Below are 15,514 nucleotides of genomic sequence, written 5' to 3' on the forward strand. Positions count from 1 at the left end.
TTTCCCTATGTTAAAACTCTTGGCAGAAGTCCTCACTTCTGCTAAGCAGTAGGTGTATTGCTTAATCAAAAAGTTAAAATAATATGCAGATACCAAGCTTTTGTACCTTACATAGTCATCTAAGTCTAGCTGATAGATGTTAAAAATTCCTTACACTTCTGTTACATTTTTACCTCTTATTAAATACTCCTTCACCTTCAAATAGCAACACATTAGTTTTAAAAAAATATAACTTACATTAAGATTATATATTTTAAAATAATCTTAAATCTGTGTTCATACGTATGAAACAAGTATAACACTTTGCTGTATTTCTTAGAATATCATCTTTATAGCATAATGTAAGTGAAGTACTGTAGTGGGATATACAGAAAACACAGAAGACCTTTGATTTCTGGCTCTGAGCATAGCAACTTTTATGCAATAGTCCAGAAGTTTATAAAAGATGTAGCTTTAAAGTGATCTAAAAATAATCTGTGCCTCAAAAAGCATCTTCGCTGTTGCAATCATACCAGCTATGTAATAAAACACATTACTTCTCTCTAGCTCAGCTTTTAAGTCAATGTACTACCAGGATGACACTAGAACTGTATCTGTATATGGCAGGCAATGGCAGCAATACTTTTTCTGTAAGTTCGTTTTCCACCTTAAAAGAAGTTTAGCTCTCAGGGATTTCAACAACAGTTTCCTTGGTGATGGAATGGAAAGATATCCTCATTCACTTTATTCTTGCTAAAAAAAAGAAAACCTTGTGAACAGCTCAGTACTCGAATTTCTCTAAAAAATGAGTAATTGCTTTTTTTCTTTGGAAGCTATTTTGCCCATAGCTAAATACAACTAAACAAACCCCAACTCCCATAACACTGTTTTCTTCAGTGAGAACCTCATCTGAAACACCTGGGCACTTGCACTACTTATTAGACAAGGAATGACTGTATGAAAGCTTGAGTACAATTAAACCTGTACCTTCAATATGACTACTTTTCATGTTTGATGAGGGCAAGTACACTAATGCAGCATCAGAGTTTTGAAAATTATGAGTTGCTCCACTGCAAGTTATGCCTTCAGAATCTACTGAATTACAGTGTATTTGATTTTTATTTGCACTATCTGATATTTAATGAAAGACATAAATGGAGACGCACATCTACATCTTTATCCTCCCTAACTCTCCTGTTGGGAATGATTACAATTCAAGCCCATGCTTTCCTTTCTGCCTATCCTACAAATCACCGAAGGCAGCAACTAGCCTACTTCTACTAGGTGAATTTTACATAAAAAGCAGCAGTTCACAAAAGCACAAGTCTTATAATCTTCACTAAGAAAGTTTTTAATGTTCTGTGGGTTTTTTTTCCTGTAGTACTTGCCCCAAAGCTTTTGACAGTTACGTAGAACACTGACTTTACCAACACAAATAGTATAAAATCGGTTTCTGTTGAGTAAATATTCATGATTTTATTGCACCTGAAACAGGAATATATGTTGCTTATATTAGACAGATATTGAGAAAAAGGTAAGGAAAAAACACCAAAATAAAAATAGGAAAGAGCTTTACAACTTTAGCATTACTCATGACAACTGAGACTGATGTTTAAGTACTACTGGAACACCCTACATTTCACCAGTGAGGTTTGCAAGAGAAATTACGCAGTAAATTATTATTATAAAACAAAATAATCAGAATATAAAAGAACTTCACAACAATAATCATGCTGAAAGAAAAAGTGACATCAAAAATATGCAAAAGTCCTGCTCAAAAAAAAATCCTCAAAGATGTTCTAGACTCAAAACAGAGCAAAAAATTTGCTCTTTGCACTGGAATGTGATTTTATGTTGTGTGATGAATGAAAAAAAGGCAATATAAAACTCAGTAATATAATCTAAAGTCCCTAGAGCTAAGAAAGGATGTACAGCTCTTACCGCAATCCCACATTCCAAACACTCACTCCCTTTCTGGAAGGAATTTGTTCAGTAGCTCCAGTACCTCCTTTACCAAATTTACTTATTTGAAACATATTCACTTCTTTTCTTTTAATCTAGCAGTATTTAAGAACTTCTAAATAATGTGCACTGAACTAGTAAGCACTCATTTTTTGTTAACCTACATACACAAATGTACATATGCATAGACACAAAATCCAACTTGACTAATAGCAGTATCACAGTCCAGTTTCATAAGGAGAAGTAATGTTTTTTATTAGACTAACAGGACTCAATAGTAAGCAAAAAAATAATCTTTTCTTGTAATTATAGGGCTTGAGTGCCTAAAAGCTCTTCATCCTTTCCCCTCCCTCTCAGTTGTATATAGTAACTCTAATAAAAGCTATTATACCCCCTACAAACTACTTCTCAATCTCAGACCACCGTTATCAAATACAATTTGCATTCAACATTCACATTCAAATTGTCTTCTAATCACCTCCACTCTTTTCTTAACAGGTCCAAAAATAACTCTTTGCAGGTAAATTCAGACACTAGATATAACCGTAATTAAATAACACATTAAAAAAAAGCTAAATTCTACTGTCACAAATCAAGAAAGGTTCTTCTCCAAATAGTTTATGTCCAGCATAAAATCAACAAGGCTCAATTTTATGATGTAGACTCTTAAAAAAAAAAAAGCAATCTGGATAAAAGAAGGTTGTAATCTCTCAATATCAAGTAGAAATATTCTCATTGTTTTTATGGTAGATTAAATCCAATGGCAACTGGTATCTTGAGGTTTGCTGACAGTGGATGTCACAATTCTTTGCTTAAATCTATTTACCTCCTGAATTAACTTGACATCTGTTGATAGATATATTCCTGTACACTAAACTCACCCAAAACGGTTCTTTTGTCAGGTCTTGAATTTCAGCAGCAAATGCCTTTTTTGCATTTATTCACATCGCAATACATTTCACAATCATTTGTCCCTCAATTCTTCACATAAATGTTCTGAGATATGAGATATGCTATGCTATATTTAACTATTAAATGATACATTTAGTATGAGAGCAGAACATGAGGAAAGTATCACACTTGATTAAAATCTAGTTAAAAGAATTCTGAAGCCATGCACTATGCATTGCCGTTTTCAAGGGAGTTTCCTCTTGTGGTAGCAAACTTGTACAGGTTGGTCTACTAAAAAACTTTGCCATACAGTTCTGAGATATTTCAAAATATCCCAAATACAGTAATCCTCTCTTAGCCTTCATTTCCAGTAAAACTACAGAGCAGAATCAAGAGCTTTTACTCTTTAATTGAAGGAACAATTTCAATAGCTGATGCGATATGATCTAGAAAGATTTCAAGAAGTATGTCAAACAACAAAAAACAGTTGAACATCTCTACCAACTCCTAATTTGTATGAGATGAGTCCATAAGCTACTCACTAAAAATGCCAGTGACCTGATACCCTTTTTCAACACGGTGATAGTCTTGATTTTTTTACAGAAGTATTTTGCTGTCCAATGAAATATAGTTTAAGATGTCATGATTTTATCAATACAGTGCAGAAATGGATTTAACACCAGTTTAAAACCTTGCATACTTCAGCCATAGGTGTTCATAGCGTTCATTTCTACTTCATGGAAACACAGTTTAGGCTTTTGCTAAGCAGATTTATAGAAGGGCTTGCTTGAACCTCTGCTGCAGGATCAATACAGTACTTAACGATATATAAGATATATAAAGAAAGAGCCAAGTGGGGACATGAGCTTAATTACACACAGATTCAGAGAGTATTTTGATTGCATTCAGCATGAATAATAAATGAGGGGGAAAAGGGTGAGTACAAATATTCAAGCATCATGCAGACAAAACATCTGCAAGTATGGTATCTGAGTGCAAAATTCCAAGATGACCAAATAAATAACACTGGACCAAAATTACAGACAACAACTATAGTCTAACTACTTTAGGTAGTGAAATATTTAAACCTCCATGCAGCATGCAAACAGAATAACAGGTGAAGGAGGAGGAAGTGGATTCCTCCAAGGTGATGCAACACTTTCTTTTTCATTCCCACTCTCCTGGATGATCTTTACATTTGTCCAGCTCTCAATCAACAGCTCAATTGGTTTAATAAAGTGGCAGTCAACAACTGAGTAGACATAAGGGAATTCCAGTTGTCCAGTTCTGGCAACAGGTAAGAAGCTATGGATTGGAGGGCTTTGGCAGACTAGGCTCTATAAAACTCTCTTATTGTTTATATACCAGACTTAAAAGTACTAGGCCAGTAACTCTTCCAGACTCTCTGATCTACTACCTGCAGCTCTGGAGCAACACATATTAAGAATTATGCAAGATTTCTCTCCAGGAGAGGATATTTTCAAATTAAGGTATCATTTTAGAAGACAGGTGAAGAAAATATTTTTCTAGGAGGTGGTACTTCTCTAATGCTATTTATTGAAAAATTCCTATCTCTTTCATTCCTTTAAAACAACTTGGATACGTTAGGAAGCTCGATATTTGGTACCACGCGAACTAAAAAAAAGAGAAATCATCTCACTAAACACTGTGATTCTCCAGAAATATGAAGAAAACAACCCATTTTTGAAATGTACGTTAACAAGAAATGAAAAATAGATCATCTACAATGACGACAAATGAAGTCGAACAAAAAAAAAAGCAAATAGTAACTTTTTCACAGTTTTAAACAATAAAAGCTATTTTCTTCATCAGCAAAATACCAGTTTTAAGATTACACACACACAGCCCCCCCACCCACCCCCGTGGAAAAAAATTATTTGGAAATACTTAACATTGTTACATAATAAAAGCATACTTAAAATATAAAGCACCATATAGTAATTGATTTTGTGCCACTTTATCCACTGGTAAAATCGATGCATACTATTCCTAGCTAAATTCCCATACTCCTAAAAGTTCCACAATTTAAAACCTCTGTTTTTCAACAGCAGAGACAAAGCTGTAATTCATACTTCCTGGAAGTTATTTAAGAGCAAGAAAACCTACTCTAAATAGCATAAAAAGCCAGGAAAACTTTCACTTAGTCTCCTGATATCATATGCCTATGTGTCTGTTTGTGGTTACTAATAATTTATGATCAATCACCAAATACTGAATATTTGCAGAGATAATTTGGCACCTATTAATAAAATGACAAAAGTTTCAAAGCACAAACAATTTGATAATTTGTTTACTAACCTATTCATGACTGCTGAACTGCAGCCACTAATAAAAGTTTTGAGAAATTAAATTCCAGTATCAAAGAAATAGCTGCTAAATCACTCCAAGTCCTAGTTTTATTAATTTACCTTTAATTGTACTTCCAATTCTCAGATTTCATCCTTTTACCTCCTATATGCTTTAATCACTACAAAAGAACTTAACTCCTCAGTGTCATCTTCTGTCAGATACTGATATTTCTATTCTTCTGTTTTATAAGACTTTGAGCTCCAAAAAACCCTTTGAGAACAAAAATTTCAATGCTTCAACACTGTGCTTAGCAATTTCCACACACCCCACAGCAGGACAGTGTCTGTGGTGGAACAATAAACAAGCAGATCTCCAGTAAAGATTTTTTAAATGCGAGAATTCGATTAGATAATTCAAGTAGGGCTAACTGGTATTTCAAACAGTCTAGAGAGAGCTAGGGAAAAAAGCATACTTTCCTTAGGAAGGAAAAAACCCCAAAAGAATAGGTTACAGTTGTGTATGTACGCAACAAAAATGATGAGGACAAAGTATTACTTTTTCTGCAAGATGCATCCTCCCACACATTAACTGAAGAACTTATGCAGCATTTTAAAAAGGTACAACTGTGTTAAGAAGAAAAATAATCACAATCTGGGCAGACTCTGCAGCTGCCCCTTTGACTTATCAATTTCAGTAAGCACAATTTCAATCAAGTCTAGATAAAATATACTAATCCTAAATAGACCAAGTTTGTCACCTACCACTTCCTATAAGCTGCTTACTATCCTGAAAAAGAGAGAGAGAGAGAGAGAGAGAGAGAGAGAGAGAGAGAGAGAGAGAAGAAATGCTAAATTAAATGCCAAACAGTAGCAGACAGCGCTTGTTTGGCTGATTAACTTGTAGACAAGCATTACAAATAAATCTGAGCATGGTCTGCAGCAAATTAAATTTCAGTGCTTTTAAGAACAAAGAATTCCTTCGGAAAGAGGATTAGCAACTTTACACCCAGGAATAGTTTAATTTAATTGTTCTACAATCCGATATTTAATATGCAAATATCATTTTGATATATAACAGCAAATTTAAAATAAGTGAGGAAACAATTTCAATATGTAACAAGAATGTCTCTCTTCTGAGCATAATTATACAAAATAAAGCTGGTCGAGTTTTTTTTTTATTATTGGGATTGAATTCTATTAACATGAATCAGAACAAGTCCAATTAAAGGTTAAAAACTTGAAATGTTTCTAATTAGGAGACTAAATAGCTGCACGATTAGAGTGCTATAGTTAAAATCCCACCTCAATGACCTTCCTGGCCTCTTTGTATTTTCCTGTTTGCAAGAAGGCGAAGAAGAGATCATAAAGAGCCATCATGTCACCATATTCTCTGCTTATAAAATCTGAAACTAGAGAGAGAATAAAACTCATTAATTTACTAAATATCCTGAATATATTCTGTGATTGAAGCATTTTTATATACACATCAAATATTCTTAACACTAACATTTTCCAAGCATCACAAAACTCCAAGAATAACCTATAGGGAAATAAATTTTGAAATATATGGGATGATTCCAACATATTATAAAATTTGTTGCAGCCTTGCAGTTGAGCATATTTAAAATGGTTTTCAGTTTATCTGCACTATATTTTTAATAACATGCAGCAAAGTAGACTACATACTGGCATTCTCTACTTTGTGAAGATATAGGATTTATTAACTGCACAACTATGTAAAACTACTGTGTTGTGTTACTATTAAGGTGTTTCGTAATAGTAATATGTAGCTAGAACAAGCATTAGCACTAATCTTTGCAAGCTCTATGCTGTATTATACAAACATTAGGACTTCTCTACATTTAACATTAGTATCAACTTTCAGTCTGAAGAATGTAGGCATCATTTAAGTGCTTTAAAGTCACACACAAAACCACATTTTTTTCTTTTAGTTGAAAGAAATAATATACAAATCATGGAAGAAAAGCCTCCAGAAAACTCCATCTAACCAGACAGCATTTGACTACATGCAACTAACCCTTTTGCAGAAGATCAGCATCTCCTTTTTCTATCAGTCTACAGTAGATGTTATGAAGTTGAAGAATTTTACCATACTTCTTATAACAGTTGATCAAAGCTTCCAGAGCTGCAGGCATGTCATCCCTTGTGGAATGAAACAAAACAAAAATAAAAATAATCAAACATTCCAAGCAGGAGCACTGCACATTAAATCCACTTTAGCCTTGAAAATTTCAAGGAAAAGTCATTCAGCAGTCTATAACCCAAAAGTGTATTTTTTTTCCCAGTAAGGTACAGTTACTCTTAAATAACAGGTAAAGTTTTCCTAAAAGCAAATACCACGTATGCTTGACAGTCACAGAAACAAAAAGAGAACTGCAGATTTATGCTGAACCCTCTTGGCTGTATAATTTTTGTTTGCATGACCACCGTTCACTACAGGGTAACCAAAGATGTGAATTCTCTTCATCATTAGATACACTTAACTGCTGAAGTAAAATTCTTAAGTTCTCCTATGTACTCTTGTGACAAAACCCCAATTCAGCGGAAATTTCAGTGTGTATTTGAGTTCTGTTTTTCCTGTTAATATTGTGCACATTACCTCCAAATACCTCTGTTGAAATATTTCCAATTTTTAAACCTTTAAAATGTTTTCCACTGCTGTTTTATTTCTGTATGGATCTCCAGAGCTATCTAAGTTAACCGCAACTCTTTATATTGCTTTGTACTTGCTTTACACCTTAACAGACTAGCTATAAATCGTATGTTGATTTATATTTCACCACATTTGCATGGCTAGCATTCTTCCATTCTGTGTAAAGTAGAATCCAATGTATATTTTCTGCAGTAAAAATTAGATCTTAGCAATCAATTCAACATTATATTAAGGTAGCAAAATGTATTTTATGCTGGTCTATCCATGTCACATAGATCCATGGCACTAGTATATATCCATGATACTAGTAAATTAGTGTGCAAGATACAGGTTTCCTTAAATACACTTCTTCAGGAGCCTTTAAGCAGTAAGTACCAGTAATAAGCACAATATTCCCATTGTTTTTATCTTAGTCCTTTGATGACTTTTTTCCCTGCATGTACAGTATTAATGGCTTCAGAAATATTCATAGTTAAAATGCAAAACTGAAAAGCCATGAAAACAATCAGATCTGGAACGTAAAATAAAAACAAATACAAATTAACATTCTACACTGTGCAACTAACAGAACTAAATAATCTGCTGCAAACTCTTTTTCAAAGGATTACAATCCAATCTAAACAAAAAAACAAACCAAAATCAACAGAGAACCACCACTGAAACACTGGTAAAACAATATGTGAAGTTATTCTTTGAAGGGGAATGTTTAAACTGAAATCGAAACAAGCAGAGATGACACACACAACATGTAGTAAGCAGCCAAACCACCAAGACGACTGCATTTTAGAATTCAAAAGGCTTATCAAATAAAAAAAGAGTAAAGTAGGCAAAGTGAAAAAAAACAAAACAAAAAAGCCAACAACAAAAAAACCCAGTTAGCAGCAGCAGCTGAAGGCCGTAATAAAACTGCCTTGAAATGATTTTGCATTCCTGAAGCAACTTTATTATTGATCAAGTGAACCTTAACAAATTAAGATATTACTGTCAAAATAAGCCAAATTCAGATGTCCTCTCCTCACTGCATTTGTTGTGCAGCACAAATTTTGCTTTTTCAAAGAATGAACTATCTAGACTATTACATATTATCTTGATCTAGGCTAGTATTTTAAAAAATTTAAGAGTAAAACAGAGAAGAATTAATTTTGTTCAGTAATAGTGGCATTCTGAAAAGGAACCTAAGATGATGGATTTCTACCTTATCCCCCTTACTGAGCCCTGTTTACAGTGCATCTTCTGGCACCCCATGGAGTCATTTGAATTTTTGTCATTTGGGGTGAAGACTAAATTACAGGTTAATTTCAAAACTGCAAGTAGATGTTGCAGGCTAGATTACTGTCATAAAAGAGAAATACTATGGTAGTTACCATAGACAGATATAAAGCTTTATATAATCAGTATTTTACTCCTGCTTTAGATGCAAGTTCAGTTAACATCTAAAAACCAGTTTTACAGAAAAATATTCAATTTTTAAGGAGGCACAACAACATTTACACATTCAAATTAAAGTCTTCAGTGATAAATCTAGCTTTTCAGATTGATGCTCCAGCAGCCATAGTATTGTCTCGGCTGTATCCCTAAAGGACTAAAGTGTCTGTTTTTAGGTCAAAGCTATCAATAAATGAACAAATAATTGGAATGTCATTCAAACAAAAACATTAAGAGTTTTCTAGTCTCTAAATGTATACTTCTGAAGGGCATTAATACGGTATGGGCAGAGAAAAAAAGTCAGCAAAGAAGTGCGATAATCAAAATGGAAACATTGTACTTGTTACTGGTACTTGCTGCTCCAAGGCAGCTGAATAAGTCTGGATTTAACGAGGTCAGTACCTTACACACTAATTTAATAGACATTTCTTTTGATCTATCGAAGTCTGATATATTTGTTCAGTTTCATTAAAGCAACCAACCAGTCATCCACAGTTTACTAGAGAACAGCACTTATAAAACAGATAAATGGTAACACTGGCAAGAACCAGCTATAAAACTACAAAAGGTATAAGAAACTGTTTGTATTACTACTGCAAAGAAAGAACAATCAAGCTTATGCTTGTACTTAACGTGATTCATTCAACAACCTGCAGTATTTCTTAATTGTCACAAACTGCAATTAATTCCAAGTAAGTACCAGCAACTACTTTTAAAAGCACTTCTTAAAATACTGTAGGCTTGAAATTTTGAGTATAGGTAACATTTTAATGTGTTTCTTGTTATGACTCACTAACTTAAAAAAAAAAAAAAGAACTGCACAAAAAAGATTTTCCACGTTTTAAGAAAATGCTGTTTAGACATAAGGATTTTAAGCTAACAAACAGCCATATATTTGAAAACATTTGGCAGCCTTTCCATACAGACTTATGCATGTTGAACACCCTTTTATCTTCCCAAAGTATGCTTATTGCACTACTACATTAAAAGCCTCATCCAAAAGTACTACTAAATTAATATGGATCAAGTCAAAAAAGAAATAAAGGCCATATACTCATAGCCATGTTGGAAAAATCTGATTTCCTGTATCAGTCTGGAGAAAATAGTATTTAAAATGTGAACACAGATGATCCGTGTTTCATTTTGAGTTGGCCAGATAGTACAGCTTTAAGTCACTCACAAATATTATCTGTTCAAGGCTAATAGCTGTTCCACTTAAAGATTAGGTGTATTGTTCTTTTTTTAAAAAAGGAGATACACGACTCTATTTGAATGACAGGAGGAGCCTTGGTGACCACTGCATTACACTTGGTCCTTATTTAATCCCAGAAAAGTCCATCTTCATTATTATTTTTCAACTACATTGATGCTAGGGTTAAGATACTTTAAGTTTTTTGAGTCATTTGGTTTCTGTTTAGGATACTTATGAAGTCCAAGACACTATGGGCACAATCTTCCAAAACAGTTGCGCGAACAATTTGACTCACACAAAGCTATCTGAAGGGGCAGAATTACTCATATGTCTGAGTGTTTGCAGAACACGCTCTGTAGCAGAACTGGCTGTAACGTGCACGGATATAACATCCCCCTTCAATTTCAACAAGCCACTCCCCTCTTGCTTCAAGAATGTAGCACTAAATCTAACCCTTTTACTTGTAATAAACAACTTTTCCAGCCAGAGAGACTGATAAAAATAAGACTCCAAATATTGATTTTAATTGGAATGAAGTGCTGCAACATTATGCATAAAGCTTTAGTGAAGTGGCAATTTACCTAAGGGGTTTACTGATTGAAAAGCTCTCAAACCTGAAATCACTAGAGAGGTAGAAAGAAAAAAAGGGACTCTCTGGGGTGGGGGTGGAGGGTAGACTGGTAAAACAAATCCCTCTCTGCAAATCTGTAGCAGATGTTAGTGTAGAGGGAAGTCAATTCAGCAAGGTACAATCAGCTTTACAAAAATTATTCTGTTAAAAGAGAACGGGCTCTTGAAAGACCTAAATGTTTTTCTGTTCATTTGCTATACTAAGGAATCTTCAAGGAGACTGGTGTTGCAATTACAACTAATCCTCCCCAAAAAATTAACTGTGTTGAAGGCTTTGTAATTTCCCTAGGTACAATTTAGCTGTCACTTACTTTAAAATTTACTCAAACATGCGTTCCGAACAGCACTAACTTCACATGTCAAGTGCTTTCCAGCCAATTGAGTCTAAACTGGAAGTCGGTGTTAAACAACTGAATGATTAGACAAGATAGCTCATTTCCCTGCTCTTTTGTTCAGAATAAAATGCCACATTTACATTATCAGACTCAACAGGATTTTCTGACAGAGGGAGAAAAAACCCTAGTGAACACTGTCCGCACCAAGCACATGAAGCCTGTCATTTACCAATCATCCTTCAAAAAGCAATAGCCATGAATGTAACTTAATTACGACCCAATGATCCTTGACAAAAAATCATCTTATCACTGTCCTGTCCCCACAGGGCAAATGAGACACTTTTGTCCTTTGGCACTGACGATGCTAAATTCCTAATTGCAATAATGGAGTAAGAGAGCCAAACATCCCTAATTTCATTGCAACACAGAAAGAGTTTTAATACAAATATTTGAAATAAAGCCACTAAAAATTAGAAAAAACTCTCCCAACTAGATATATATGTTTCCCCAGTAAAAAAATATCACCTAATTTTAAAAGATACTTATTTTAAAAGGAAATTTAAAAGTCAATTAACTTGCATGTGCTAGAGAATCATCTCCAAAAAATCACAGGTGAATTTAACTTCATGAAAAAACATCAGAAGAAAATTGTCACAGCACTGGATTCATGCTGTATCTATTACATATGAAACCAAACAAAATGGGTTTATATAAGATTAAGCAAAAACCAGCGCACAAAGCTTTACTGGACAAAACTGGACAATTGACCATTTTTAAAGAAACACATCTAGCTACACCCTTTTGATAATTTAAAATAAAGACTTCAACTGTCTTCACTGACTTAAAACTACAAAATATTTTGTTCCAGCAGTCCGTAACATCTTCATAGTTTTCCTGCAAATTTAATTCCCTCTGCTTAAAAGCACTTCTGATATAGGGAATCAGTAAATTTCAAACCTGAACACGTTTTAGTTTGTTTCTTTTCTCAAAGGTAATATTATTCAAGGAGAGCAGAAACAAACTAACATTAATGAAAAGACAGGAATCACACTGGGTTTTTAAGACATGTATTCCTATTTTTGGTTGTATGAAAGTTGGCTTGAGCAGCTTTCCTGGAGGAAGAAAAAAATCATCAGTGGCTACTCCATCTGTTAATTTATTGTCTAAATAGGTATTATCAAGTATTGTACAGCACAGGAGCAGGTTAGCTTCATAAACCTCTTCAGTTTTATAAAATGGGTCATGTTCAAATAGGTTTCCCCTGACAGCTCATAGAAAGGGCAAAAGCCAAATCTACAACCCTTACATCACAAGAGAATTTATATTATGTAGGCAACACAACCTTTATCAATCGTCATCAGTTGGAAGAACCAGTTCATAATTCATTTTAAGATAAAATACAAGCTCTTCACATACTTGCAGCTTTCAGAAACTAAGATTTTTGTCATAATGTCCAAGGCAGGTTTTATCATCTTGGATGACAGACCAAGATTCCACATGCGGACTGTCTCAATTTTTAACATGATTTCACCATCTTGAGAAACTGTTCAGAGTTATATTCAAGGCAGAATGTCCATTCTACTAAAATATAAGATTTGTCAGCTTTTGTCAAATTATACTGTTCATCATCATCGATTTTCTTCATTTCCATGCTCTGCTGCTAACTGGCACTTTTTAACATGCACTAGGACTTCCCAAGAATTTCAGAATATTCAGAATTGAGTATGGAGAAAATGGGTCGATGAAAACATTTTACACGTACAGTTGCAGAAATCTTCAAAAGCATATCACAGATTCCTTTACATGCAATTAAAAAGTTGAAATAAATTAAGAAACCAAAACAATAGCACAACCACTGCTGTGGAACGTTAAAAAAAAAACAACCCAGAGCTAATTTCAGAGGAATACTGATGACTTGCAGCTAAATGACACCATTTCAGCATGATACTGGACCTGTAGGATGGCAAATAGTAAGCACTACTGCTGCAACAAATGACTAACACTTCAGTCACTCACAACTTTCAAAAACTCTTATCTCTAAAGACAAAAATAAAAAAGTTTCAGTGAAATTCAGTTATTCCAAGCAATTCACGTGGGAAAAGTTTCTCCTTCCTATTCTGACATTGGAGAGGAAGCAAGTCTCTCCATCCATAACGCGCCAGGGCGGGGGGGGGGGGGGGCGGAATAATCACAGGAAGTGAGCTTACTTTGTATTGTATTTTTATATACGAAATGTATTAAGAGTTACACAGGCGAGTACCAATAACTTGTAGTCATACAGTTCAACAGTATAGAATTACTTTCTCCTTTAAAAACCTAGTCTCATGAAGTGTCCCTTTACTAAAACTTTCTAGGAAAAACTTTTTAGAAAGTTTTGTCAAACGTTCATAATCCAAAAAAATGTGGAATCAAACTAAAATAACACTCTTACTGTCCCGCCTCCTTTGCATCCACACATGATCCCATCTTTATTTACATCATCATATACTACTTCTGAAGTGAATAGAACCCAAGTAGCACCATGTACAGCTTGCATGTCAACATGCATAAAGCAATTACGTAAAATGCAGCTGCTCTTACTGCACACTGCAAAGCATATCAGGTATTTTTCTGACACAATAGTTACATATGATTGCAGTTAAATTACTTTCATAAACATTTGCCTTGTCTTGTGATGTAACCAAGGCAGTGTTGATAACTGAAAAGATGTACACTGTATTCTTAACTGTTGACCACTACACTAAAATACTATTTTTAGAAATAGTCTACCAAGAGTTCCATCTTTCAGACAAGAATTTTGAATACAGAAAACGTTATAAAAACCTTGCACACCCAGAATACTTAAAAGAACTAAAAAAGCTACATTAACAGAAACATTAAAATGCATCTTTGAGGCTGACTTACATGATACTATGAAAAATTCCCTTATTTCATAGGTATTATATTTAAGCCAAGAACATTTCATATACACGAACTAAACTGCAAGAAATTGGTCAATAACTTTAGCTGCAAGAGATTAAAATCTAGCAACTACACAAATGACATAAGAAAAAAAATAAAAGGATTGTGCAGATGGTAAAGGAAGTGAAAAGGAACTCTGCTTAATTTCAGTAAGGAATTTTTATATAGTTGATATGTACATTAACTCAAATATTCTACACCTCATAATGAATATTTTTATAAAGGAACACAACACATGGAATTACGGGTACAGTACTTCTTGCCAGAATGAGTGTAAGAACTTCCTTTCCTCTATTAAATGTTCTTAAAAGTATACATGGAGGAAAAAAAAAAAAACAACAACAAAAAAATCTACAAACAAGACAGTACTTTCTCTGAATTTTTAAATTCAGCAACACAGCAGTTTATTGGCAATAACATGAAATTATTTGAATGATGTGAATTACAAGTATTTCAGTGTTGAAGAACTGTCCTTCAACTCACCTGAGATGTATTAGATGGCACAGCAAAACAATGCTGTTTTGATGGGAAAACACATACTACTAGACCACAAGAGCTGAGGATGTAGCTATCATGCTCTGAATAGTGTCAGACAGACTTTAGAACGAACTAATTCATAAGGGTATTCCAGTATATAGCCATTTAACCCCTGATGCGCCTGTAAGACACAACTGTTGTTCCCAGAGACCGTGATGTGATGTACAACTGATGAAAACACACTTAACCAACTGAAGAAAACATATTTGCCCATTACTATTCATAGATCACTTAAGCAACATATGCACGCATGTGTGCATGAGCACTTTCAAACACGAATGTGTGGCTGTGTATAGCATACACAGGTCATATAACACAAATAAATATCATATCATAACTTGTTACATCTGAAGCCCAAACATAGCTTACTTTTCAAGGTGAACTGTAATGAGAGGGGAATAAAGGGCAGCAGTTTCTGCCAATCCCAGGTTCACAATGGCCTCATATAATCGATTCACTGTTTCAACTTCACCTCGCATGGCAGCGGCATTAAGAACGCGGTAAAAAGATGCAACTGTTCTGTCGGAGATAGGAACATCCTTCTCTTTCATCTCCGTTAGAATGTTAATAGCATCTACAATGAAACAACACAAAAGAACCTTAGGTAATTTCATGTAGG

The 15,514-nt window shown here is 34.2% G+C and overlaps 1 protein-coding gene across 1 annotated transcript in view; it reads right to left on the bottom strand.

Moving 5' to 3' along the window:
* LRPPRC (leucine-rich pentatricopeptide repeat containing) overlaps nucleotides 1–15,514 on the bottom strand; it is a gene marked incomplete at its 5' end in the record, with an annotated part of 72,003 nt that overhangs the window by 32,338 nt on the left and 24,151 nt on the right. The window contains 3 exons of the mRNA XM_010190996.1: nucleotides 6,444–6,550; nucleotides 7,180–7,304; nucleotides 15,265–15,469. Coding sequence (XP_010189298.1) covers nucleotides 6,444–6,550; nucleotides 7,180–7,304; nucleotides 15,265–15,469 — 437 coding nt within the window. The remainder of the gene's footprint in view (nucleotides 1–6,443; nucleotides 6,551–7,179; nucleotides 7,305–15,264; nucleotides 15,470–15,514) is intronic.

This window comes from Mesitornis unicolor, unplaced genomic scaffold, assembly GCF_000695765.1.
Source record: "Mesitornis unicolor isolate BGI_N332 unplaced genomic scaffold, ASM69576v1 scaffold21658, whole genome shotgun sequence".
Taxonomy (NCBI): domain Eukaryota; kingdom Metazoa; phylum Chordata; class Aves; order Mesitornithiformes; family Mesitornithidae; genus Mesitornis; species Mesitornis unicolor.